This window comes from Trachypithecus francoisi, unplaced genomic scaffold, assembly GCF_009764315.1.
Source record: "Trachypithecus francoisi isolate TF-2019V2 unplaced genomic scaffold, Tfra_2.0 Lachesis_group19, whole genome shotgun sequence".
NCBI lineage: Eukaryota > Metazoa > Chordata > Mammalia > Primates > Cercopithecidae > Trachypithecus > Trachypithecus francoisi.
Window position 1 is genome coordinate 6,975,515 of NW_022681464.1, and position 27,663 is coordinate 7,003,177.

General features: G+C 48.2%; 1 protein-coding gene across 8 annotated transcripts in view; it reads right to left on the reverse strand.

Moving 5' to 3' along the window:
- CTIF (cap binding complex dependent translation initiation factor) overlaps positions 1–27,663 on the reverse strand; it is a 340,186-nt gene that overhangs the window by 239,783 nt on the left and 72,740 nt on the right. For 4 of the 8 annotated variants that reach the window (XR_004429165.1, XM_033177791.1, XM_033177792.1 and 1 more), the window contains 2 exons: positions 13,366–13,573; positions 5,429–5,476 (listed from right to left, as the gene is read on the reverse strand). Coding sequence is in view for 7 of the 8 variants with exons in the window: in XM_033177791.1 (XP_033033682.1) it covers positions 5,429–5,476; positions 13,366–13,545 (228 nt within the window). In the remaining variant the exon portion in view is untranslated. The remainder of the gene's footprint in view (positions 1–5,428; positions 5,477–13,365; positions 13,574–27,663) is intronic. The other 4 variants (XM_033177797.1, XM_033177794.1, XM_033177795.1 and 1 more) reach the window with 1 other exon arrangement.

Here is a 27,663-nt window from a genome sequence, read left to right on the forward strand (position 1 = left end):
CGTGGAAAGCAAAACAGTGGATAAGGGGAGCCTGCTGTGTAGCAAAGAATTAATCACCAGACTACATAAAGACTTCACTTAAATCTAGGCACTGTTCTAAGTCCATTGCACTTACTCTTCATGGCTACCATGGCACTCTTATCTTCTCTAATTAGCAAACATGGAGACTGAAGCACAGTGTGGTTGAGTAACTTACCCAGGAATACACAGTCAAAAAGTGGCAGAATGAACAAAGGACAGAAATAGGTATCATTCAAAGAGCCAGGAAAAATGACTGATATTAAACACAATATGTAATCTTGGATTAGACAGAGATCACAGCCAATTTTTTTTGTTCTAAACAATATTACTGGGAAAACTGCGGAAAGATCTGTAGGTTTAATCACAGCATTCTATCAATGTTCATTTCCTACTGTATCACGTCCTTGTTCCGAGGAAATACACACTGAAGTGTCAAGGGATCCAGGGGCATCATGTCTGGAACTAACTCTCAAATGATTTAGAAAGAAGTTTTATATACAATTATATGTATAAATTATATATATCATAAGATATATTTAGAGAGAGTGTGTGGGTACAAATGTAGTAAGATGTTAATTGCATATGCAAGAATTGTTTGTACTATTATTGTAATTTCTATGTATATTTGAAATTATTTCAAAATGCAAAATTATTTTAAAGGTCATCTTACCCAGGGCTTCTTAACCAAGGGTGGTGTGAGACCACCCAGGGGGGATATTGGGGGTCCACATGCCAGGTCTTCCCCAGTGAATGCACGGGTGGTGGTGGAATGTGACCTCTGTGTGTAAAATCTGCCCCAGGTGGGTGCTGCACAAAGCAACTAGGGCTCTCACCGATGCCTTCATTTCCCTGAAGGGGGACTTGAGGCTGAGGGGAAATGGCTTCCTCCCATTCTCGCAGACCCCAGTCAGAATCCTGCCAGCCTGAAGACCCAACTTCTCAAAGACAGGAGTGTGCGTGACAGCTTCCTTTATCCTGGGCACATGGGCTTACTGACATGGGGAGGAGAACCAAGACCCAGAGGTGGGACCCAAGGCTGGCGGGCAGCTCATTCTTCATCCACTGATATTCTAGAAAAGACCTGTGCTAAGAGGGACAGGATGCTGCTGATGGCTGAGATTTGAGAGAGAGAGAGAGAGAGAGAGAGAGAGAGAGAGAGAGAGAGAGAGGCTTTTGCTCCCATCTTTTCAGAAACAAACAACTTTCCTGTTGTAGAGAATGCTTGAGTGATTAGGAGCTTGAATTCTTGAAGCAGAGAGTCCTGAGTTCAGATCCCAGCTCTGCCACTTACTCTATGACCTTGGGCAAATCGCTTCATCCCCAGGACTAAGTTTCCTCCATCTGTAATAATAATAGATCTACCAATAGCAGAGACGGCAAGTGGATGGCAATTGGAGACAGGCTGCCTGTTTCAAACCCCAGTCTTGCCATGTACTTGCTGTGTGGCCTCAGGAAGCTTAAGTCAACCTCTCTATGCTTCAATTTCCTCCCTTGTAAAATGGTAATAATAACAGCATCTTCATAGAATCATCAAGACTAAATGAGTTAACATGTAAGAAACAACGCAAACAGTCTCCTTTGTTACTTCCTCTTCATCTCCCCAACTTCTTAAGTCAAGGCTCAATCTTTGATTCTCTCCTATAAACTTCCTCATTCTCTGGGCTTAAAACAGCATCCAAATATAAATCTCTAGCTCATTCTCCTCCTCTGAACACCACCATTGTGCATCGGACTGGTGGACCAACATCTCCTCTAAGATGACTAATATTATCTTAAACCTTTCATGCCTAGACGGGACTCTTGACCTTTGCCCCCCAAAGCTGCTCTTCCGGGGTTTTGCATAGCTCATTTCTGCAAAGTCTATCCTATTTGCTCAAGCTAGAATCCTCAGGGTCAATCACAGTGTCAGCACCTTCCAGGCACACCTAGACTCTGAAGGCATCTCATCACCTCCAGTGACCATATGGCCCTAGTCTCCATTGCCTCTCCCCTGGGGCAAGGAGACGGCTTCCTGGTCTCTGCTTCCTCTCTTGCTGACTCCCCATCATAGCCTATTCTCTACACGGCATTCAAAGGGATCCATTCAACTGTGTGGCATGCCCCACACCAGAGCTTTGCCCTGGCCATTCCCTCTGCCTAACTCTTTCCCAGGTGGCCTCACTCTCACCTTCTTCAAATCCTCCCTCTGTTCCTCCCTCCCACCCTCCTTCCTCCCTTCCTCCCTCCCTTCCTACCCCCTCCCGCTGCCACTCCCTCCTGTTTTCTTTCCTTTCCTTTCTGTTTGTTGTTGTTGTTGTTGTTGTCTGTTTGTTTTGAGACAGGGTCTCACTCTGTTGCCCAGGCTAGAGTGCAGTGGTATGATCTCAGTTCACTGCAACCTCCAGGTCCTGGGCTCAGGTGATCCTCCCACCTCAGCCTCCACAGTAGCTGGGACCACAGGCGCGCACCATCACGCCCAGCTAATTTTTGTATTTATAGTAGAGACTGAGTTTCGCCATGTTGCCCAGGCTGGCCTCGAACTCCTGGGCTCAAGCAATCCGCCTGTCTCAGACTTCCAAAGTGCTGGGATTATAGGCATGAGCCACGGTGCCCAAATCCTCACTCCTAAGTGAGCCTTCCCCACTCACTTCCTGCCTCCCTCATGCATGCATCACCTTCTAACATCGCATTTCCTTCTCCCTCTATTGTCTGTCTTTCCCTGTGAGAAACTGAGACAGAGATCATGGTTGTTCTGTTCTTGACTTTGCCCCGTGAGCCTACAACAGAGCCTGAATGGATAAATGTTAGCTTTCATTCTATTTATTTTACTACCTAGCAGAAAAAGAGCAAATTTAAATAGTTACACTTTATGCTAAAAACCACCACCAAACAATGTCTAGGAGATCATTAAAACTTACAGATCATAAAACTTACATGTATGCTAGAAGTACAACTTTATAAAATATGTTTAAAAAAAAGATGCACAAAAATTATATTAGTTGCCATAAAATGATGGGGTTTTTTTCCATTTTTCACTTGTCTCAGTTTTTCCAGTTGCTACTTTCATAAAATAAAATGTTATCCTATTAAAAAATAATTAGTGGCCAGGCATGGTGGCTCATGCCTGTAATCCCAGCACTTTGGGAGGCCGAGGGGGGTGGATCCCTGAGGTCAGGAGTTCAAGACCAGTCTGGCCAAAACAGCGAAACTCTGTCTTTACTAAAAATACAAAAAATTATGGCCGGGCGCGGTGGCTCAAGCCTGTAATCCCAGCACTTTGGGAGGCCAAGACGGGCGGATCACGAGGTCAGGAGATCAAGACCATCCTGGCTAACATGGTGAAACCCCGTCTCTACTAAAAAATACAAAAATCTAGCAGTGCGAGGTGGCAGGCGCCTATAGTCCCAGCTACTCGGGAGGCTGAGGCAGGAGAATGGCGGGAACCCGGGAGGCGGAGTTTGCAGTGAGCTGAGATCCGGCCACTGCACTCCAGCCTGGGCGACAGAGCGAGACTCCGTCTCAAAAAAAAAAAAAAAAAAAAAAAATTAGCTGGGCATGGTGGCGGGCACCTGTAATCCCAGCTACTCAGGAGGCTGAGGCAGGAGAATCAGTTGAACCCGGGAGGCAAAGGTTGCAGTGAGCCGAGATCACACCATTGCACTCCAGCCTCAGCAACAAGAGCAAAACTTCATCTAAAAAAAAAAAAGAAAAAAAAGGCCAGGTGCAGTGGCTCATGCCTGTAATCCCAGCACTTTGGGAGGCCAAGGCGAGTGGATCATGAGTCAAGCGTTCGACACCAGCCTGGCCAACATAGTGAAACCCTGTCTCTACTAAAAATACAAAAAATTAGCCAGGCGTCGTAGCACACGCCTGTAATCCCAGCTACTCAGGAGACTGAGGCAGGAGAATTGCTTGAACCTGGGAGGCAGAGGTTGCAGTAAGCTGAGAGCACACCATTGTGCTCCAGCCCCGGCGACAGTGTGAGACTCCATCTCAAAAAAAAGAAAAAAAGAAAATAAAAAGATTGATAATTCAATTCCGGGCGCAGTGGCTCATGCCTGTAATCCCAGCACTTTAGGAGCCCGAGGCAGGTGGATCACCTGAGGTCAGGAGTTCAAGATCAGCCTGACCAATATGGTGAAACCCTGTCTTTACTAAAAATACAAAAATTAGCTGGGTGTGGTGGCATGTGCCTGTAGTCCCAGCTACTCGGGAGGCTGAGACAGGAGAGTTGCTTGAACCCAGAAGCGGAGGTTGCAGTGAGCCAAGATCATGCCACTACACTTCAGCCTGGGCAACAGAGTGAGACTCTGTCTCAAAAGAAAAAAAGAAAAAAGAAAAAGAAATAAGACAATGTGAATTAAAATGACAAGATGTCCCAACAGACTGGTGGTAGTGTGGATAATGGAAGATCTTTGGAGAGCAATTTAACAACAGCTATTAAAATTAATTTTACTTCTCAGCATCTAACTGAAGAAACACTGTTATTTGTGCAGAAGGAGGCATGTTCAACAGTATGCGTTGAAGTGTCACATATTTCCAGGGGAAAATTTAGAAGTAACCTGAGTGCCCACCAGGAAGCAAATGGTTAAACAAATCCATGCTATGGACAACTGGGCAGCCATTAAACAGAACACAGCAGATGTGCAAGCCCAGAGGAATCTCTGGGGCATGTGGGCAGGTGAAAAATGCAAGTTATTGGCCGGGCGCGGTGGCTCAAGCCTGTAATCCCAGCACTTTGGGAGGCCGAGACGGGCGGATCACGAGGTCAGGAGATCGAGACCATCCTGGCTAACACGGTGAAACCCCGTCTCTACTAAAAAATACAAAAAAAAAAAAAAAAAAAAACTAGCCGGGCGAGATGGCGGGCGCCTGTAGTCCCAGCTACTCGGGAGGCTGAGGCAGGAGAATGGCGTAAACCCGGGAGGCGGAGCTTGCAGTGAGCTGAGATCCGGCCACTGCGCTCCAGTCCGGGCAACAGAGCGAGACTCCGCCTCAAAAAAAAAAAAAAGAAAAGGAAAAATGCAAGTTATTGAACAATATATCCACTGGCTGATATATGATTTGACAATGTTGTATTTCTTCAAGTCACACATATGTCAGGAAAGGCATTAAAAAAGGCAAGGAAATGAACTCACTCATCTGATGGGAGGTAGGAGTAAGGGAGCAGAATGAGGTGGTAGCACAGAAGATTTTATTGTTAATATTTGAATTCTTATGTACCATGATAATGTATGCATAAAGGACTTATATAATTTAAAATAATTTTAGTTCAGGAGAATTTAATTATTAACATTTGAATTCTTGTGCAGTATGGGAATGTATGCATAAAGTACTTGTATAATTTAGAATATATTTTTTAAATAAGGGGAAAATACACAATAAATCCCCCATGCCGAACCACCCCGCAGTCCTCCTATAAACTCACTTCTTCTGTTAAGCCTTTCATGGGTGGTCCACCATTGAGTGCTTCCTCCTGTGAGCAAAGACATCAGGGAAAATGAATTTAAGGGCAGAAGGAAACGAAGAGATGGGATTTCTAAAAAAGGGTGAGGGAACAGTGAACAGGGAAGGCAGAATGAAAGGAGAGACGTAAAGGGAAAGAGGAGAAACACGTTAGGAAAAGCCACTGAGCCGATCTGAACACTCTCACCCTATCCTCTTCATTGCCACTTTGTACAGTGCACCCCTTTGTAGACATCACTGCATTTTAGACGACACACAGGGCTTCCAAGTGCCTGAAAGCATCAAAATAGGGCTATAGGAAGTAATCTTCACTCTCACTGGCTCTTAGTTTGACTTCTTAACAAGAATTTACTGGAAACTATGCCGTCATTAAATGTATCTGCTCTTCATAGGGTCCCCACATGTTATCTTTCCAAGAGACTGGAGCAGGGGCAGCAGGCCATGGAGGGGGGAAAGGAGACAGTCCTGCTCCCACTGTAGCAATCAGAGTGACGCATAGGCTTATGAACACTCCAGGCCCAGGCCCCGTACCTTTGCCTGCACCTCTAGCAGTGCGGCCTGTACATCAGTATTTCTCGTATTCCCTAAGTGAGTTCACGCTCGCCCAGAGTGGCATACTGCTTCCAAGCTTTCTGGTGATCCACCAGATCATCCACGAACATCACATGTGCCAACATTTTCCCCACTTACAACTTCCTAATCTCTTCCCCAGAAGGTTAGTGGTCAATGAGATTTGGAGTCCCAATTTTCCTTCTGCAGGAAATACATCTATGTTAACCACCCAACACCCAGTCAGCCATGGCCTGTACAGAGCAGGAAACCACAAGTAGGTGGGGTGGGGATGGGGCTCCAGGGCCCAGGTCAGCCACCACCCAGCAGTAGGGTTTGGCTATGCTCCATCTCTGTGCCTCAGTTTCCCTCCTTTAGGGCTTTAATCCTTCCTCTACCCAAGGATAGAGTGACGGTGGGGACTTCCAATCTATTGGACAGCAGCTGTTCCTGAAACATGGGAGAGGGGTACGATGTAAAATATGGGGGAGAGGTGTGATATTAAACATGAGGGGGAATGTGATGTTAAACACTGGGAGGGGTGTGGTGTTAAACATGAGGGGGAATGTGATGTTAAACACTGGGAGGGGTGTGGTGTTAAACATGGGGAGGGGTGTGATGTTAAACATGGGGAGGGGTGTGGTATTAAATATGGGGGAGGGCTGTGGTGTTAAACATGGGGGAGGGGGGTGGTGAAAATATGGGGAGGGGTGTGTGTTAAACATGGGGAGGGGTGTGATGTTAAACATGAGGGGGAATGTGATGTTAAACATGGGGAGGGGTGTAGTGTTAAACATGGGGAGGGGTGTGGTGTTAAACATGGGGGAGTGTGGTGTTAAACATGGGGGAGGGGTGTGGTGTTAAACATGGGGTGTGGTGTTAAACATGGTGGGAGGGTGTGGTGTTAAACATGGGGGAGGGGTGTGGTGTTAAACATGGGGAGGGGTGTGGTGTCAAACATAGGGGAGGGGTGTGGTGTTAAACATGGGAGAAGGGTGTGGTGTTAAACATGGGGGGGGTGTGTGGTGTTAAACATGAGGGGGAATGTGATGTTAAACATGGGGAGGGGTGTGGTGTTAACATGGGGGGGGTGTGGTGTTAAACATAGGGGAGGGGTGTGGTGTTAAACATGGCGGAGGGGTGTGGTGTCAAACATGGGGGAGGGGTGTGATGTTAAACATAAGGGGGAATGTGATGTTAAACATGGGGGAGGGGGGTGGTGTAAACATGGGGAGGGGTATGATGTTAAACATGGGGAGGGGTGTGATGTTAAACATGGGGGAGGGGTGTGATGTTAAACATGGGGGAGGGGTGTGGTGTTAAACATGGGGAAGGGTGTGGTGTAAACATGGGGGAGGGGTGTGTGGTGTTAAACATGGGGGAGGGATGTGACGTTAAACATGGGGAGGGGTGTGGTGTTAAACATGACGAGGAGTGTGGTGGTAAACATGGGGGAGGTGTGTGGTGTTAAACAGGGGGAGAGGTGGGGTGTTAAACATGGGGGAGGGGTGTGGTATTAAACACAGGGAGGGGTGTGATGTTAAACGGGGGTCTGTGATGTTAAACATGGGGGAGGGGTGTGGTGTAAACATGGGGAGGGGTGTGGTGTTAAACACAGGGAGGGGTGTGGTGTTAAACATGGGGAGGGGTGTGGTGTAAACATGGGGAGGGGTGTGTGGTGTTAAACATGGGGGAGGAGTGTGGTGTTAAACATGGGAGAAGGGTGTGGTGTTTAACACGGGAAGGGGTGTGGTGTTAAACACGGGGAGGGGTGTGCTGTTAAACATGGGGGAGGGGTGTGCTGTTAAACATGGGGGAGGGGTGTGTTGTTAAACATGGGGGTGGGGTGTGCTGTTAAACTCAGGCAGGGGTGTGCGGTGAAACATGGGGGTGGGGTGTGGTGTTAAACACCGGGAGGGGTGTGATGTTAAACATAGGGGAGGGGTGTGATGTTAAATGCGGGGTGGTGTGATGTTAAACAGGGGCAGTGGTGTGGTGTTAAACACGGGGAGGGGTGTGGTGTTAAACATGAGGGGGAATGTGATGTTAAACATGGGGAGGGGTGTGGTGTTAAACATAGGGGAGGGGTGTGGTGTTAAACATGGGGGAGGGGTGTGGTGTTAAACATGGGGAGGATTGTGGTGTAAACATGGGGAGGGGTGTGGTGTTAAACACGGGAGGGGTGTTGTTTTAAACATGGGGGAGGGGTGTGCTGTTAAACATGAGGGAGGGGTGTGGTGTTAAACACGGGGAGGGGTGTGGTGTTAAACATGGGGGAGGGGTGTGGTGTAAACATGAGGGAGGGTTGTGCTGTTAAACATGAGGGAGGGGTGTGGTGGTAAACATGGGGGAGGGGTGTGGTGGTAAACATGGGGGAGGGGTGTGACCTTAAACATGGGGGGGGTGTCGTGTTAAACACGGAGGAGGGGTAGGGTGTTAAATACGGGGGAGGAGTGTTGTATTAAACACGGAGGAGGGTTGGGGTGTTAAAAACGGGGGAGGGGTATGGTGTTAAACATGGGGAGGGGTGTGGTGTTAACCACGGGGGAGGGCATGTGGTGTTAAACACAGGGGAGGGGTGTGGTATTAAACATGGGGGAGGGCATGTGATGTTAAACATGGGGCAGGGGTGTGATGTTAAACATGGGGGAGGGGTGTGGTGTCAAACATGGGGAGGGGTGTGATGTTAAACATGGGGGAGGGATGTGGTGTTAAACATGGGGGAGGGGTGTGATGTTAAACATGGGGGGTGTGATGTTAAACATGGGGGAGTGTGATGTTAAACATGGGGAGGGGTGTGGTGTTAAACATGGGGGGGTGTGATGTTAAACATGGGGAGGGGTGTGGTGTTAAACATGGGGGGGTGTGATGTTAAATATGGGGAGGGTTGTGATGTTAAACATGGGGAGGGGTGTGGTGCTAAATATGGGGAGGGGTGTGGTGTTTAACATGGGTGGGTGTGATGTTAAACATGGGGAGGGGTGTGGTGTTAAACATGGGGGGGTGTGATGTTAAATATGGGGAGGGTTGTGATGTTAAACATGGGGAGGGGTGTGGTGCTAAATATGGGGAGGAGTGTGGTGTTAAATATGGCATCCAGAAAATTTTGGCAAACTTAAAACACACATTGTCTCGGTTATTCCCCTAAGGGAGAGGAAAACTGATCTAACTATCTATCTCATCTATCTATTATCTATGTATCATCTATCTGTCTGTCTATCCATCCATCCATCCATCCATCCATCCATCCATCCATCCTTCATTTCTTTCCAGTTGTTACTGGGAAGGACAAGAGGAACACACGTGTACAAACATCATGAGATATTTTCTCCCTGAGTGCCAACTGTCATTTCTCAGATCCCAAAAAATGACCTCACCCGCTGAAGAGCAACATTCCTCTCCACTCCCTCAGGTCTTCTCAAGGTTTCCAAGATTCTTCACAAATTTCCTCCCCAGAAACATCAAAACACCACACAGGCAGACAGGAACATTCCCTGAGTGTTTTGTTTGTTTGTTTGTTTCTTTTTGGCTTCCATTTAAACTAGTCATCAGATTTAAAAAAAAAAAAAAAAGCCAAAGTGCTTTAGCAGAAATATTTCCCATAAAGCTGTGTTAATAGAGAAATTTTTTTAAGAAGTATCTTATGTAGACACAGCTAACCCTGGCCTTCCTGAGAGTTGACCACAGCGGTCCCTCCTCCAGAGTTGGTGCCCCAGGTGTGTGTGTGGCTGTGGGGAGCGGGGAGGCAGGGGCGCGGTAGGGGCAGGATTGAAACATTCTCCCTTTCTGGCAGCAGGCAGGCAGGCCCGCAGGCCCCGGAATCCTGCCAGGTGTCTGCATTCTTCGAGGGAATTCCAGAGCATGAAGAAAGTTTAGAGAATGCATCCAAATGTCATACCACACAGGTGTTCTCCACACCACACTTGACAGCAGACGTCAGTCTGAAAGCCCCTCCACAGCCTTGCCTTGCCCACCACACAGATGGGGGCATCCAAGTGTGAGTCAGGCCCCACTGATCCCAGGAGCTGGTGCCAGAAGCACAGGGCCCAGACTGAAAGCACTGGGAGGGCCCCTCTCAAAACTATGTCCCCGCTGGCTGCTCTGGGCACAGAAATTCTACCATCAGCCACGCATTCCTCTCGGGTGAAGCTTCGAGGCCTCCCTGGCTCCTCCAGGTAGAGCAAATTTCAGCTGGAGGAACCTTTGGAGGATGCCCTGCTGCAGGCCTGGATGCCACAACAGCTGAAGAGGCAGGCAGCCCACAACAGGGGGTACCCAGCCAGCCCATATGCCCGTCCACAGGCCCTGCTCCTGGGGAAGTCAGCTCTAGGGGCTTCCAGGGGACTGCAAAAGTTGGTTCACTTAGTTCTTGCCCTGGACAATCTAAAGTGGTTAATTTCCCTTATAATTTTCCAATCTATCCTAATCTTCCTCCTCCTTCCACTCCAGATCATGGTACTGTTAGCTGTGCAATAAGCATAGTTTATATCAAAAAAGGGATTGTGCAAATAAGTTAATGCACCACCAGACAAGACCCTCCATGGAGTCAGCTGTAGACCGCCAGGCCGCCCAGCCGCCACCTTGCTCCTGCATTCCTCAAGGACTTTTCTCCTGTATCACAGCCACCCTCTCCCATATCCTTTTGTCCTTTCTTGGTGATTTCAAGATCCATGAAGATGGATCTGAGTTTCATGACCTGCTCTCCTCCTGGCCTCTCCCTCTCCCCCACACATTCCCATGCTCACACCCAGCCCTCTCCTGACCCATGACTGCATTCCTCCACCTCTGATTTCAAACACCCCACTCCTGGACACATGCCACACTCCCACCATCTTTCTAGCTCAGTCTCTCTGCTACCAGGATTACAACAGTTCTTTGGGTGGCCTCCAATCCACTGACCCTACCACCTGTCAGCCTCCATCACCACCTCAGGTACCCACTCCCATCCTGACCTGCTTCAGCATCCAGGTGACTCACCATCATCACTCCCATGCCTCCCTCACCCCTCTCTCCTCCACTGTACTCCCTGGAGAAACCTCCATCCTGGTTAAAGTCATCTTTGTAACTCTGCCTCTGCACCTTCGTGGCTGCAAGTAGCTGGAGAGAAACCACAGCTGTGCTGCAGGAGTTATTTTAGATGCGTGGCCGCATGCCTGCAACTCCCTCCTGTTATTGTGGATGAACCACTGGGGGCTGGGGATAGGCCAGGGCTCCAGCAACCCCTGACTTGCCCCTGGATTGAACACACAGGTCAATGCTCCTATTTTGACCTTATTTCCCCAAATACCACCACATATCTCTCCCCTTTACAGCTAAACTCCTCAAAACCGTTGTACTATTCAGCTAGTCTCCAGGCTATCTCCTTCTGTTCCTTGAGCTGGCCACAGGCAAGCTTCTGCCTTCACCACGCAGCCAAAACTCCCCCGTCAGGCTCCCCCTGCTCAGTCAGCCATTCTCAGTCCCTCTTACCCGGCCTGGCAGCAGCCTGCAAGGCAGTCTCCCCATCCCGCTCCCTCGACGCCCCTCCTGGGCTCCAGCACTCTGCGTGGCCTGGTTCCCTCCTGCCTCGCTGGTGTCTTGGCTCACTTCTCCTCACATCCTTTCTTCCTCATGTGGGGCCAACTCCAGGGCTCAGGCCTCGCACCTCCCGATGACACAGTCCCCATCATCCCTGTGACTCATCTCCGCAGCTCTCCCTCCCTCACCCTCTGCTCCAGCACCCTGGCCTGCTGGCTGGGCCTGGACTCTTCTTCCAGCCCAGGCCTGGCACGGGCTGCTCCTTCTGCCCGGATGTTCCTCTCCAGATATCTCCACTACTCACCCCTCCCTCCCCTACGTGCCAGCTTCCCTGACTACCCTACTTAAAACTGCAAGCCCCTCCTGCTCCTCCTCACTCCCCATTCCATTTTCCAGCTTTACTTTTCTCCATCGCAATGATCACCCACGACTAGAATGCACGTTCCATGAGGGCAGGGCTTTGTTGCTCAATCCTAGATATGAGTCCTAGAATAGTGCCTGGCACAGAACAGAAGCTTGTTAAACACTCGTGGATTGAATAACAAACAAATTATAGGCTTACATTACTTATGATTTTAGAACCTCAAGGACACTAAAGAAAGCATCACATCTATTTTTTTTTCTCCGCCAGGGCTATTTTCTGTCCCCTGCTTCCTAGTGGGAACAGGGCATGGAATTACTGTGGCTTCAGTATTTCCCAGAGTGACTCCTAGTCTGAGTTCCAGGAAAGCCAAAAGTTTGTTCTGGCTTCTAAAAAGCTAGGGGTCCCACCCAAAAAGTGAGCCTGGTAGTTGGACTCAGCCTTTTCCCAAAGCAGGGTGCACCCAGGTAGCTCACCTTCTGATTGTCCCGGGAGTCCGGGGCTTGGAGATGGGATAACACGTACGAGAGGTGGATCCCCAGAACCCTGACTCCAGAGAGAGGGGACTGTCCTGTACATGCTTGTGCAGGCAGCACTGACTCTCTGCAGCTTTTGTACTTCTTACCGTCTGACCTTCCAACATTCTGAGGCAACAGCATAATCCCCATTTGCCAGATAAGAAAACTCAGCCCCACAGATATTGAGGGTTCTGCCCAAGGTCACACAGGCAGCTACAAGCCAATCTGGAACCAGCTCTTGAACAAAAATCTGCTGAGGATTTGTGCTGTTAGGCAAAGATACGCTTGACAGGGTCCCTATCCTGAATGCATTCATACTTTATTTGGGAGAAGCCAAGACTTTGAAATCTCAGCCCACGATCTTTCAGATGAGTCCATCTCCCCTCCAAGGTTAGGGATGCCACAGACTGAGGCAGGGGGGGCAGGACCAACCCAGAACACTAGTTAGATTGCCTCATATATCTAAGTATGTCTGGCATACAGAGCCCTGGTTGAGAAGCCCACAAGAGTCATTCCTTTGGCTGCCAACAACTGCTTGTATTTGAAATCAGAGAAAATATCCACAAGTTACAGTTCTTTGTTGGTGTGCATTATGGAGAAGCAAAACCTCCAGACCTTTTCTAGAACATAAGCTTATTGAGGACAGGGAACAGCGTACAGCACATAGTAGGTACTCAAGAGACGTGTGTTCAAAGACTTGTGGGCCTGGCTGGGCCCCAAAGCCTCAATGGATAGGGAGGAGTGGAGGTGGGTCAGAGGGTCTGCGTGCACACCCAGGGCACCTCCTGCCTGGATCCCAAAGACCACCTGCCGGATAATGGGTGCTCTGCTGGGTGGGACCATTCGTGCCTTGGCAGTCTAGTGTCAAGCAACTGGATGCTGCCCAGAATTAGGGATCCCTGCGTCATCCCCTCTGAGTTTGCCAAGCTCCCCTAACCCCAGGCCAGCACTCACCTGGGAGATGTGGGACTGGGTCCTCTCGCTCTCGCCATCACCCTCTGTCTTGTCAGCCAGCAGCCCCTGCACCTGGTACTCCAGCACGTAGCTGTCGATGAAGCGCTCCAGCTCCTCGATCTCCTGGGAGCGGCTGCTCCCCGCCTCCGAGGAGGCTGACGCTGCAGAGGAGTTTTCCATCCTGCCGGCTCAGGGGCCTGGGCCGGGACTGGTGGGAAAGAAGACAGAGAACTCCGTGAGATGCTGCTGGAGGAGACGACGATGCCCACACCTGGGAAACACACTCTGCTCCTGGAAGCATCTTCTTATCCATCATGGCGTTCTGTTCTTCCAACAACCTTGAGAAGTCAGTGGGGAGCTGGCTTGCCCTCAGCATAAATGATGTGCTGTAATTCCCACTGTGTGGGGCAGGAGACAGGCCCAGGGAATGCAGGTCACTTGTCTGACTGGCCAGCACAGGCACTGTGCAGTGTCAGAGTTAGTGTCTACCTAAGCCTTAATCGCTGGGAAAGGCAGAAGATGAACTCGGCCTACAGGCCAAGCCTCACTTCCTGCCTCAGATTTAACAGAATCTACCACAAAGCAGGATGAAATAAACCACAGAACCAAGATTGAGGGTGCACAATGGGGCCCGAGACACCAACCTCTGAGGGGCTCAGGTCCTCCAAGAAAATGCCTACTTAGGAGGAGACTTTCTTTTTGGTCACTCGACTGTCCCCTAAATTAGTTGAAGCCTATGGGCTATAACTTATAAGCAGGATTTTGCAGCCTTGCTCTGGTGCAGCTACTGGAACACACCTATGATGAGTCTGCAGGAACGTGACTGGTTTTCACTGGTAGAACGAGAAAGGCTTGCTGCACTGTCCATGCTGATATGGCCTAGCCACAGACACTGCCTGGTCACCCTTACAGGGCCATGACTAACCCCATTAGCCCTCTGGCCCTCTCTCTAGGGCAGCATGGCATAGATGACCAGCTGTTGCTGGAACACTAGCTAAAGTCCACCAACAGAACTGCAATCTCTGGAGCTGACGTGCTCAACCCAGCCCTGCAGGGGCCCAGGTCTGCTGGGACCTCCCCACCACTGCCCTCTTCACTCCCCTCTCCCTTGCTTTCCCCAGAAGCTCACACATGACCCACTTGGGAGTGAGGAAAGCTAGAACCTTTCTCACCTCCAGGCCAAGGATCCTTTCCTTCCTGATAGGCTCCAGGCTAGATGGGAAGGGGCTTTAAAACTTGTCTTGTGCCTCTTTTATTATCTGGAGATCTGTGATCTCCATGGAAGATCCTGATCTGCCAGAGAAAACAGTCTCCACGTGCTTTTATTATCACAAATAGTAGCACAGCCTTCTACCAAACCACTACCACACAAAGCACAGAGAAGGCCTGAATCCTGCACACACAGGGCTCTGAAGTCACATAGAGCAGCGTGAATGCTGCTGCCAGTAATAAAGGCGAGGTCCTAGCAGGTTTAATGGAGCATTTGAATTTCAAAACCTTGAACCTAAGAACCTTAACCCTGAGACCTTCTTTGGAACACAGTTATTTGCCAATAATCTAGGGTTTGTTGAGTGTTTAAACTGCAGTGAGCCCAAAGCAGGGCAAGAAATGGTGTGCTGGGTTCCAGAAATGCTGCTGAGAACATGAATGTTGACTCCCCAACACCCTCACTGCCTTCTCCAAGGGTGAGGGAACGGAGAGGAAGAACTTCCCAGGGGAAGGAGAACTGCCCTGCTGCGCACACATCTTCTGCTGCTTTCCCAGTTCATTTTTAGGCTTTTGGCTGCTGCAAGGGGCTCAGCCTCCCTTGGACCCCAGGCCTGCTGCAGGGTGCTCTGAGGTGCTGCAGGGCCTTGCTCTGGGTCTCTGAGCTCAGCGGTCTTGGAGCTGGGTCTGTCCACCCATCCTAGAGGGAGGAATCAGAGGATTGGAGGTTTCAGGCCCAGGTGGTGCCCTTCTCAGAATGAGGAAACCAGATGTGGAGGCAGGGGTGGCAGCAGGTCTGCAGAGAGTCAGCTGTGATTGGGATATGCACATTTGGTGGCAAGGGCCACAGGCAGGGGCATGGGGGACACTGTCCATTGCCTCTTCCTCCACCTGCCACTCAAAGCCTACAGGTCCTTCCACCTCCCCATAGCACCAGTACCCACCTTACCCCTCCTGCTGCACGGCTGCCCATGCCTAAGTTATCCCCTGGCTACTCTGGTCCTTGTTCTGGGCATATGGTAGGTGTGGTAGACAGAATTCTAAGACAGCCTTGGGTATACACCCTCTCCCAGTTACTCGCCAGGAGTCTAGATACTCTTGAGAAGGGATTTTGCAGACACAATTAAATTCCAAATTAGTTTACTTTAAGATAAGGAGACTATTCAGGAGGGCGTGACCCAAGCACCTGAGCCCATTAAATCTGGGACTGAGCTCAGAGACAGTAGAAGCCAGAGATCCAAAGCATGAGAAAGACTCAATGCACTGTTGTTGGCTTGAAGGAGGAGGGACACATGGTAAGTAAGGCACATGGGCGGCCTCTAGTAGTTGAGAGCAATCCCTGGTCAACAGCTGGCAAGGAAGTGGGCACCTCATTCTACATCTGCGATGAAGTAAATTCACCCAAGAACCAATGAGCTTGGAAGCAGACTTTTCCTCCAGAGCCTCCAAGAATTCAACTTGGCTAACAACTTGACTTCAGACTCATGAGATGCTGTGCCAGACTTCTGACTTACAGAACTGTGAGATAATGAATGGTATTGTTTTATGCTGCTATTTGTAGTAATCTTTTAGGAAGCAATAGAAAATGAATACAGGATGCTCTTTCCTGCCTCTGTGCTTTTGCTCACACTGAACCCGTCACCTGGAAGCATTTTCTCCTTCCCTCCACCTGCCAAACCTAGAGGTTCTTATACGCACAGAAGGCCAGAGCATTGCCTTGGTTTCACGGCAGGCTACTAAGCAAGATTCACCCAGGGTTGGCTATGGGTATGAATACTGCAATTTCTGCTAACAGTAGGAATGACGAGTGTCTGCTGTGCCTTTATCATGCCCCAGACACATCAGTACTTGATCTGCCTCCACTCACTTCACCTTCACAGCAACCCTATGGGATCAGCATAATTATGCTACTTAGAAGAGAAAATGGAGATTCAGAGAGATTAAGTAACTTGCCCAAGTTCACACAGGAGAGCTCCAGGTCCGCACGACTATGCCTATACCCCACTGCCTTCTCTCCATCCCCCTTCCTGGTGGCCTGCTGAGTCCCTCAGGCCACCTCCAAGCTCCCTAGTCTATACTGACTCTCCAGTGAGCAGTGAATTCTTCAAGTGCTGCGCATGTGCTTATTCCCCAGCTGGGCACAGGTTCCGGAGAGCTGGCCCTATGCAGGCTCTGTGCCTGGCCCTGGGCAGCTGGCCTCCACTGGATGGGAATTACACTGCTGATGTCCAGAGAGGGCTGAAAAGGAGTCGCCTGCAGGAGAAGTCAATACACAAGGCCACGCCCATTATTCCTTGAAGACTTCAGATCTTATCAAGGGCTTCCTGGCACACCTAACAGGTGCAGTCAGAAAACCGGGTTTTGCAGGAACTCTACACGGAGCCGTTTTCAGGAGGATAGAGTGCCGGGCTCTGCCTGCAGATGCAGCCTCTGGCCGGCTCTGCAGGGCTCTCCCAAACATGCTCGAGTGTCTCAGGGCTGTGTCAGGGTCCCGTGAGGGAGCCTGGGCACGGTCATCACCCCAAACTCATAATAGTTGCTAAGAAAGGGGACAGGATTGAGACCCATCCCAAACCTGCAGCCTTTTGGTGCCCCAAGGAAGGAAGAGGATGCGCTCTGCAGGTGCCTCTTGTGTCCTCACGTCCTCTCGGCCATTCCTCCTACTCTAGTGTTTGCTGCCCAGCCAGATTCATGTGGGGTAGCCCAGCGGCGCCTCACCTCAGCTGCCCCGGGGCCTCCTGCCCAGGCCTCCTCTGCAGTCAGGAGATGCCTGCAGGAAGCCCCTGGCCCCTGGCACCTGCAACCTGGAAGTATGAGGAGCTAGTGCTGCATGCAGCTGTCCTCAGTGGGACAAATACTCCCCTCTTCAGTGTCTCAGACAATTCCAGGCATGCTTCACGTGGTCCCTCAGCAACTCCAAGTGGGGTGAGCTGCAGTTACCCACAGTGGCCGCCAGATCCCTAGCCCCCCTTACTTGCCGGTCCTCCCCTCCTTTTCACTCTCTCCCAGGGATTTCAGCTCCTCCAGAAACTCTCATTTTCCAGGGTGAACAGGAGAATACATCACTTCCCTGTTCCACAGTGGAGCCCAGCGAGGGAGTGGGGAGGCCCCTGCTTCAGAAAAGCGGGGAACATGCAAAGCAGAAAATTCCTGAGCTTCACCTCAATCACAAGAGAAGAAGAAGGAGCAGAGAGAGGGAGAGAGCGTGGCCCTCCTCTGCCCGTCCACCTCCATAGCTCTTAGCCTGGAAGTACAGCCAGGTGCTAAGGCCCTGAATTTTTTATTACGGTCAAATATATGCAACATAAAACAGCATTCAGCTGAGTGCAGTGGCTCATGCCTGTAATCCCAGCCCTTTGGGAGGCTGAGACGGGAGGATCTCTTGAAGCCAGGAATTTGAGACCAGCCTAGGCAACATAGCAAGATCTTGTCTTTGCAAAAAACTTTTTAAAAATTAGCTGAGCATGGTCACACACACCTGCAGTCCCAGCTACTCAGGAGGCTAAGGCGGGAGGATTGCTTGAGCCCAGGAGTTTGAGGTTACAGTGAGCTATAATTGTGTTGCTGCACTCCAGCCTGGGTGACAGAGTGAGTTTCTGTCTGAAAGCAAAAACAAAATAAAACAACAACAACAAAAACAAAAACAACCAACCAAACCAAACAAATCAAAACTTTATAATCTTAACGATTTTTGAGTACATAATTCAGTGGCTTTAAGTACATTCATAATGTTATGAGCCATCATCACTATCTATTTCCAGAACTTTTTTATCAACCCAAACAGAAACTCTGTGCCCACTAAACAAATAACTCTTCCTCACCCTTCTCTCTAACCCCTGGTAACCACTGTCCTACCTTCTCTCTATGAATCTGCCTACTCTAGGTACCTCCTATAAGAGGAATCATGCAATATTCGTCCTTTTATGACTGATTTATTTCACTTAGCATAACACTTTCAAGGTCTATCCACATTGTAACATGAATCAGAATTTCATGCCCTTTTATGGCTGAATAAGACATCATATCACAATAGTACACTGTATATCTAGACCACATTTTATTTATCCATTCATCCATCGATGGACATTTGGGTTGTTTGCACCTTTTGCTGTTGTGAATAATGCTGCTTTGAACATGAGTGTACAAGGATCCATCTGAGTCCCTGTTTATTCTTTGGGGTATCCACCTAGAAAAGTTCCAACACATTTTTAAGGCAAGAAGATTGTGAAGGAATAGGGTAGAGCTTTCTCTGGCTGGTGGAGACACAGGGCAAGGGAAGTCTCCTCCAGGCTTGTTTTGCTGCCTTCCTGCCTGAGCTTTGGGGGTTTCAGCCCAGCTCAGTGTCTCATTCCCAGTAGGATCCAGATGGGAAGTCCCCAAACAGCTGGGCTGCAGGCTAAGCTGAGAGAGTCAGCCAGGAATTTATGTTTTAATGATCAGTGAAAGTGAAGAAAGGACAGAACCAGAGGAAGAAGGAAAAGGAAAAGAGGGAAGGTAGAAGAACACAAAAGACATGCCTCTCCCCTCCTCTCCCGGCTCTGCTCCGATTCCCTGCCAGGTGATAGATGAGGAGGAACTAAAAGGCAAGCAGCAGGAGTAGGAAAAATGCTGAGGCTGCACTTTGCTGTAAAGGGCACCAGAGGGGCGGGCAGCCCTAAGCCTACAGCTGGAGGGGAGAGCCAGTGTGGGCACAGCTTTCTGGAGGACACAGAGGGCCCAGGCTGCAGCAGGACCCGCTCCGGAGCTCCTTCGCCTGTGTTTCCCAGAGAGGACTGAGGGCCACCAAGGTGGGCCACATCTGTGTCTGTCTGGCGAAAAGGATGTGTGCAGGCTTTCTTCCTGGGGCTGCATCTCTGTTGAAAGACCTCATCCAGCCTAGGCTGCCAGCCCAGGGACTCCCCACCTCCTGCTGCAGCCAATCACAGTCTGTGCTTGTCACCACAGCCCAGTAAGCCTGGATATTTTTAAGGACAAAAATGAGAATCACCCATGTTTTTGACAAAAAGTTGCCTCTCTCCACACTGGTGTCCCCTCCCCACCCTAGACCCAAATAAACTCCCCTTTCCCTTCCTCCCCTTCCTCCCCATTCCTTGCTGCTCTCAGCCCAGCACTCTGTAGCTTCCTTAGGAAACTAGTGCTCTGGAAGGGGTTTCTGTGAACACCGTGGGGCAGCCTGAGATGATATGGTGCCAGTTTCTCCCTCTAATTCCTGGCCATGTTTGACTTTGAGTCTGACCTTCATAGGCTGGAGGTCTGGAGGAAAAGGTAAGGCTGACATTGGAGAGCACCCACAGGCCAGAGACAATCAGCGAAGCCAACCCTCTCAGTATCCTTTCCTGCCCACCCAGTGACAAATGGCATTAGGAGCTATCAATTTAGCCAATCCTTTTAAGAACAGCCAGGCATTAGGGGCATTACCTCCTCCTCCAATCCTCAGGAATGAGTTCAGTGACCTGCAAACCAGATGAGATGCATCTGCTCCAGGGCCTACCAGCACTTCTCAGGGAATCCATCATTTAAGGCCCGTATGGAGGCAGCACTGCACCCCACACTTCATCAGGCTCTTTCCTCTCCACCCCCAGCGCCCAACTCACTCCAGCAGCACACCCTTGTGACACCCCACCAAGGAATATCAAGAAGACCCCAATTTCTGCTTCCTGGCTCATCTTTTGGCTTTTGGCTACTGCAAGTGGTCCGGCCTCCTGTGGATGCCAGGCCCACTGCAGGGGCCCAGGTGGTGCTGCAGGGGGCTTGCTTGGTGATCCTAAGATCAGCAGCCAGGGGGCACGCCCAAGATGGCTGAACAGGAACAGTTCCAGCCTCCAGCTCCCAGCATGAGCGACACAGAAGATGGGTGATTTCTGCATTTTCAACTGAGGTACCGGGTTCATCTCACTGGGGCGTGTCAGACAGTTGGTGCTGGTCCACGGGTGCAGTCCGACCAGCGAGAGCTGAAGCAGGGCGAGGCATTGCCTCATCTGGGAAGGACAAGGGGGAAGGGAATTCCTTTCCCTAGCCAAAGGAAATGGAGACACACAACACCTGGAAAATCGGGTAACTCCCACCCTAATACTGCGCTTTACCAAGGGTCTTAGCAAACAGCACACCAGGAGATTACATCCCACACCTGGCCCAGAGTGTCCCATGCTCACGGAGCCTCCCTCATTGCTAGCACAGCAGTCTGAGATCTAACTGCAAGGCGGCAGCGAGGCCGGGGGAGGGGCATCCGCCATTGCTGAGGCCTAAGTAGGTAAACGAAGCTGCTGGGAAGCTCGAATTGGGTGGAGCCCACCGCAGCTCAAGGAGGCCTGCCTGCCTCTGTAGACTCCACCTCTGGGGACAGGGCATAGCTAAACGAAAAGTAGCAGAAACCTCTCCAGATGTAAATGTCCCTGTCTGACAGCTTTGAAGAGAGCAGTGGTTCTCCCAGCACGGAGGTTGAGATCTGAGAACGGACAGACTGCCTGCTCAAGTGGGTCCCTGACCCCTGAGTAGCCTAACTGGGAGACATCCCCCACTAGGTACAGACCGACACCTCACACCTCACACGGCTGAGTACACCCATGAGACAAAGCTTCCAGAGCAAGAATCAGACAGCAACACTTGCTGTTCAGCAATATTCTATCTTCTGCAGCCTCCGCTGCTGATACCCCGGCAAACAGGGTCTGAAATGGACTTCAAGCAAACTCCAACAGACCTGCAGCTGAGGGTACTGACTGTTAGAAGGAAAACTAACAAACAGAAAGGACACCCCACACCAAAACCCCACCAGTACATCACCATTATCAAAGACCAAAGGCAGATAAAACCACAAAGATGGGGAAAAAGCAGTGCAGAAAAGCTGGAAATTCAAAAAATCAGAGTGCATCTCCCCCTCCAAAGGAACGCAGCTCATCGCCAGCAATGGAACAAAGCTGGATGGAAAATGACTTTGACAAGTTGAGAGTAGAAGCCTTCAGTCAATCAAACTTCTCAGAGCTAAAGGAGGAACTACATAACCAGCGCAGAGAAACTAAAAACCTTGAAAAAATAATGGATGAATGGATAACTAGAATAATCAACACAGAGAAGACCTTAAAAGAACTGATAGAGATGAAAACCGTGACATGAGAACTATGTGACAAATGCACAAGCTTCAGTAACTGACTCGATCAACTGGAAGAAAGAGTATCAGTGATTGAAGATCAAATGAATGAAATGAAGCGAGAAGTGTAGAGAAAAAAGAGTAAAAAGAAATGAACAAAGGCTCCAAGAAATATGGGATTATGTGAAAAGACCAAATCTATGTCTGATTGGTGTGCCTGAAAGTGAGAGGGAAAATGGAACCAAGTTGGAAAACACTCTTCAGGATATCATCCAGGAGAACTTTCCCAACCTAGTAAGGCAGGCCAACATTCAACTTCGGGAAATACAGAGAACGCCACAAAGATACTCCTCGAGAAGAGCAACTCCAAGACACATAATTGCCAGATTCACCAAAGTTGAAATGAAGGAAAAAATGTTAAGGGCAGCCAGAGAGAAAGGTCGGGTTACCCACAAAGGGAATCCCATCAGACTAAGAGCAGATCTCTCGGCAGAAACTCTACAAGCCAGAAGAGAGTGGGGGCCAATATTCAACATTCTTAAAGAAAAGAATTTTCAACTCAGAATTTCATATCCAGCCAAACTAAGTTCCATAAGTGAAGGAGAAATAAAATCCTTTACAGACAAGCAAATGCTTAGAGATTTTGTCACCAGTAGGCCTGCCCTACAAGAGATCCTGAAGGAAACACTAAACATGGAAAGGAATAACCGGTACCAGTCATTGCAAAAACATGCCAAAATGCAAAGCCCATCGATGCTAGGAAGAAACTGCATCAACTAACGAGCAAAATAACCAACTAATATCATAATGATAGGATCAAGTTCACACATAACAATATTAACCTTAAATGTCAATGGACTAAATGCTCCAATTAAAAGACACAGACTGGCAAATTGGATAAAGAGTCAAGACCCATCAGTTTGCTGTATTCAGGAGACCCATCTCACATGCAGAGACACACATAGGCTCAAAATAAAGGGATGGAGGAAGATCTACCAAGCAAATGGAGAACAAAAAAAAGCAGGGGTTGCAATCCTAGTCTCTGATAAAACAGACTTTAAACCATCAAAGATCAAAAGAGACAAAGAAGGCCATTACATAATGGTAAAGGGATCAATTCACCAGGAAGAGCTAACTATCCTAAATATATATGCACCCAATACAGGAGCACCCAGATTCATAAAGCAAGTCCTTAGAGATTTACAAAGGGACTTAGACTCCCATACAATAATAATGGGAGACTTTAACACTCCACTGTCAATATTAGACAGATCAACGAGACAGAAAGTTAACAAGGATATCCAGGAATTGAGCTCAACTCTGCACCAAGTGGACCTAATAGACACCTACAGAACTCTCCACCCCAAATCAACAGAATATACATTCTTCTCAGCACCACATCGCACTTATTCCAAAATTGACCACATAGTTGGAAGTAAAGCACTCCTTAGCAAATGTAAAAGAACAGAAATTATAACAAACTGTCTCTCAGACCACAGTACAATTAAACTAGAACTCAGGACTAAGAAATTCAATCAAAACCGCTCAACTACATGGAAACTGAAAAACCTGCTCCTGAATGACTACTGGGTATATAATGAAATGGAGGCAGAAATAAAGATGTTCTTTGAAACCAATGAGAACAAAGATACAACATACCAGAATCTCTGGGACACATTTAAAGCAGTGTGTAGAGGGAAATTTAGAGCACTAAATGCCCACAAGAGAAAGCAGGAAGGATCTAAAATTGACACCCTAACATCACAATTAAAAGAACTAGAGAAGCAAGAGCAAATACATTCAAAAGCTAGCAGAAGGCAAGAAATAACTAAGATCAGAGCAGAAATGAAGGAGATAGAGACACAAAAAACCCTCCAAAATACCAAGGAATCCAGGAGCTGGTTTTTTGAAAAGATCAACAAAATTGATAGACCTCTAGCAAGACTAATAAAGAAGAAAAGAGAGAAGAATCAAATAGATGCAATAAAAAATGATAAAGGGGATATCACCACCAACCCCACAGAAATACAAACTACCATCAGAGAATACTATAAACACCTCTATGCCAATAAACTAGAAAACCTAGAAGAAATGGATAATTTCCTGGACACTTACACTCTCCCAAGACTAAACCAGGAAGAAGTTGAATCCCTGAATAGACCAATAGTAGGCTCTGAAATTGAGGCAATAATTAATAGCCTACCCACCAAAAAAAGTCCAGGACCAGATGGATTCACAGCCGAATTCTACCAGAGGTATAAGGAGGAGCTGGTACCATTCCTCCTGAAACTATTCCAATCAATAGAAAAAAAGGGAATCCTCCCTTACTCATTTTATGAGGCCAACATCATCCTGATACCAAAGCCTGGCGGAGACACAACAAAAAAAGAGAATTTTAGACCTTTAGACCAATATCCCTGATAAGCATCGATGCAAAAATCCTCAATAAAATACTGGCAAACCAAATCCAGCAGCACATCAAAAAGCTTATCCACCATGATCAAGTGGGCTTCATCCCTGGGATGCAAGGCTGGTTCAACATATGCAAATCAATAAATGTAATCCAGCATATAAACAGAATGAAAGACAAAGAACCACATGATTATCTCATTAGATTCAGAAAAGGCCTTTGAGAAAATTCAACAGCCCTTCATGCTAAAAACTCTCAGTAAATTCAGTGTTGATGGAATGTATCTCAAAATAATAAGAGTTATTTATGACAAACCTACAGCCAATATCATAATGAATGGGGAAAAACTGGAAGCATTCCCTTTGAAAACTGGCACAAGACAGGGATGCCCTCTCTCACCACTCCTATTCAACATAGTGTTGGAAGTTCTGCCTAGGGCAATCAGGCAAGTGAAAGAAATAAAGGGTATTCAGTTAGGAAAAGAAGAAGTCAAGTTGTCCCTGTTTGCAGATGACATGATTGTATATTTAGAAAACCCCATCGTCTCAGCCCAAAATCTCCTTAAGCTGATAAGCAACTTCAGCAAAGTCTCAGGATGCAAAATCAATGTGCAAAAATCACAAGCATTCTTATCACCAGTAACAAACAGAGAGCCAAATCATGAATGAACTCCCATTCACAATAGCCTCAAAGAGAATAAAATACCTAGGAATCCAACTTACAAGGGATGTGAAGGACCTCTTCAAGGAGAACTACAAACCACTGCTCAATGAAATAAAGGAGGACACAAACAAATGGAAGAACATACCATTCTCATGGATAGGAAGAATCAATATTGTGGAAATGGCCATACTGCCCAAAGTAATTTATAGATTCAATGCCATCCCCATTAAGATACCAATGACTTTCTTCACAGAATTAGAAAAAACTGCTTTAAAGTTCATATGGAACCAAAAAAGAACCTGCATTGCCAAGACAATCCTAAGCCAAAAGAACAAAGCTGCAAGCATCACACTACCTGACTTCAAACTATACTATAAGGCTACAGTAACCAAAACAGCATGGTACTGGTACCAAAACAGAGATATAGAACAATGGAACAGAACAGAGCCCTCAGAAATAATACCACACATCTACAGCCATCTGATCTTGGACAAACCTGACAGAAACAAGAAATGGGGAAAGGATTCCCTATTTAATAAATGGTGCTGGGAAAATTGGCTAGCCATAAGTAGAAAGCTGAAACTGGATCCTTTCCTTACTCCTTATACGAAAATTAATTCAAGATGGCTTAGAGACTTAAATGTTAGACCTAATACCATCAAAACCCTAGAAAAAACCTAGGTAGTACCATTCAGGACATAGGCATGGGCAAGGACTTCATGTCTAAAACACAAAAGCAACGGCAGCAAAAGCCAAAATTGACAAATGGGATATGATTAAACTAAAGAGCTTCTGCACAGCAAAAGAAACTACCATCAGAGTGAACAGGCAACCTACAGAATGGGAGAAAATTTTTGCAATCTACTCATCTGACAAAGGGCTAATATCCAGAATCTACAAAGAACTCAAACAAATATACAAGAAAAAAACAAACAACCCCATCAAAAATTGGGCAAAGGATATAAACAGACATTTCTCAAAAGAAGACATTCATACAGCCAACAGACACATGAAAAAATGCTCATCATCACTCGCCGTCAGAGAAATGCAAATCAAAACCACAATGAGATACCATCTCACACCAGTTAGAATGGCAATCATTAAAAAATCAGGAAACAACAGGTGCTGGAGAGGATGTGGAGAAATGGGAACACTTTTACACTGTTGGTGGGACTGTAAACTAGTTCAACCATTATGGAAAACAGTGTGGCGATTCCTCAAGGATCTAGAACTAGAAATACCATTTGACCCAGCCATGTCATTACTGGGTATGTACCCAAAGGATTATAAATCATGCTGCTATAAAGACACATGCACACGTATGTTTATTGCAGCACTATTCACAATAGTAAAGACTTGGAATCAACCCAAATGTCCATCAGTGACAGACTGGATTAAGAAAATGTGGCACATATACCCCATGGAATACTATGCAGCCGTAAAAAAAGATGAGTTCCTATCCTTTCTAGGGACATGGATGCAGCTGGAAACCATCATTCTCAGCAAACTATCACAAGAACAGAAAACCAAACACCGCATGTTCTCACTCATAGGTGGGAATTGAACAATGAGATCACTTGGACACAGGAAGGGGAACATCACACACCGGGTTCTATTGTGGGGAGGGGGGAGGGAGGAGGGATAGCATTAGGAGATATACCTAATGTAAGTGACGAGTTAATGGGTGCAGCACACCAACATGGCACATGTATACATATGTAACAAACCTGCACGTTGTGCACATGTACCCTAGAACTTAAAGTATAAAAAAAAAAAACAAAAACCAGCAGCCTTGGGGCTCACAAGTCTGTCCACTCGTCCCAGGAGGACAGCAAGTCAGCAGCGGGGGTGGCATCAGAGCTGTGGTGGGCAATGGGGCCCAGAGTGCTGTCCCTGCTCTCCTGGTGCTAAATCCACTCATCACATCCACTGGCGTCTTCACTCCACCTTCCCCGTGCCGCTTCCCACGTCACCTTCCCCTGGCCGCTTCCCACGCCACCTTCCCCATGGCCGCTTCCCATGTCACCCGGTGCTGCACAGCACTGTGCTTCCGGGTGGCTCTCCAGCAAGGAGCTCCTGGTGACCATTATAGGCAGAGCTGGTTGCTGTCTTTCGGGCCCTAGTCCCCTCCATCCCCTCTCTCCTTCCCATCCCCACACAGTGGGAGCAACACCTTCACCTAGAGTGCACTATTGGGGCTAGAATTCTCCTTTGTAGGCTGTTGGGTGGCCCCCTGGGCAGGGCCAGCCCAGAGGCCACGCTGCCTGCTGGAGTGGGGAGGAGAGAGGCCAGGCTGTCCAGGACAAACAGAAGATGCCCACAGCTCTCCCTAAGGAAGCCACCGGAGCCTGCTCACTGCCAACCCCCCATCCCCCATTCCAGCCCACACTCCCCTTCAGGACTCCAGCGAGAATGTACTTCCCCAACAGACTGCAGCCCTTAAGCTCCGGCCTGATAATTCAACCATGTTGGTGTTTGCCAAAGAAAAGTGGAAGCACATGGAGGCCATGTGTAGGAGCCCCAGGTCCCCAACCCCTGGGAAGTGGGAAAGTTCAGAAATGCATGAAGTCAAAGGCAGGTGACCTTGGAAATTGGCAACATTTTCTGTCTCAGGAGTCAAGGACATGTGATGTCCTCTAAACATCTGACCCCTGTGACCCCACGAAATTAACCGTTTTGTCACTCAAACATCCAAAAGGGTGTTAGCTAGCAAGATGTTTTTCAAAGTGCAGGTCTCAGCAATTTCATGGACTGCAAAACGAATTTCCTGGGTCATGATCTCACCATTAAAAAATGTATGACTAAATTGAAAATATCGGTATGTAGCACACATTGTAACTATCAATTTGTGGGACTTTCGTTTCACCTATTCGTGAAAAACATATGGGCCACATAGAAGTGGCTGGGAGCACTGCTTCCCAAACTGTAATGAGTA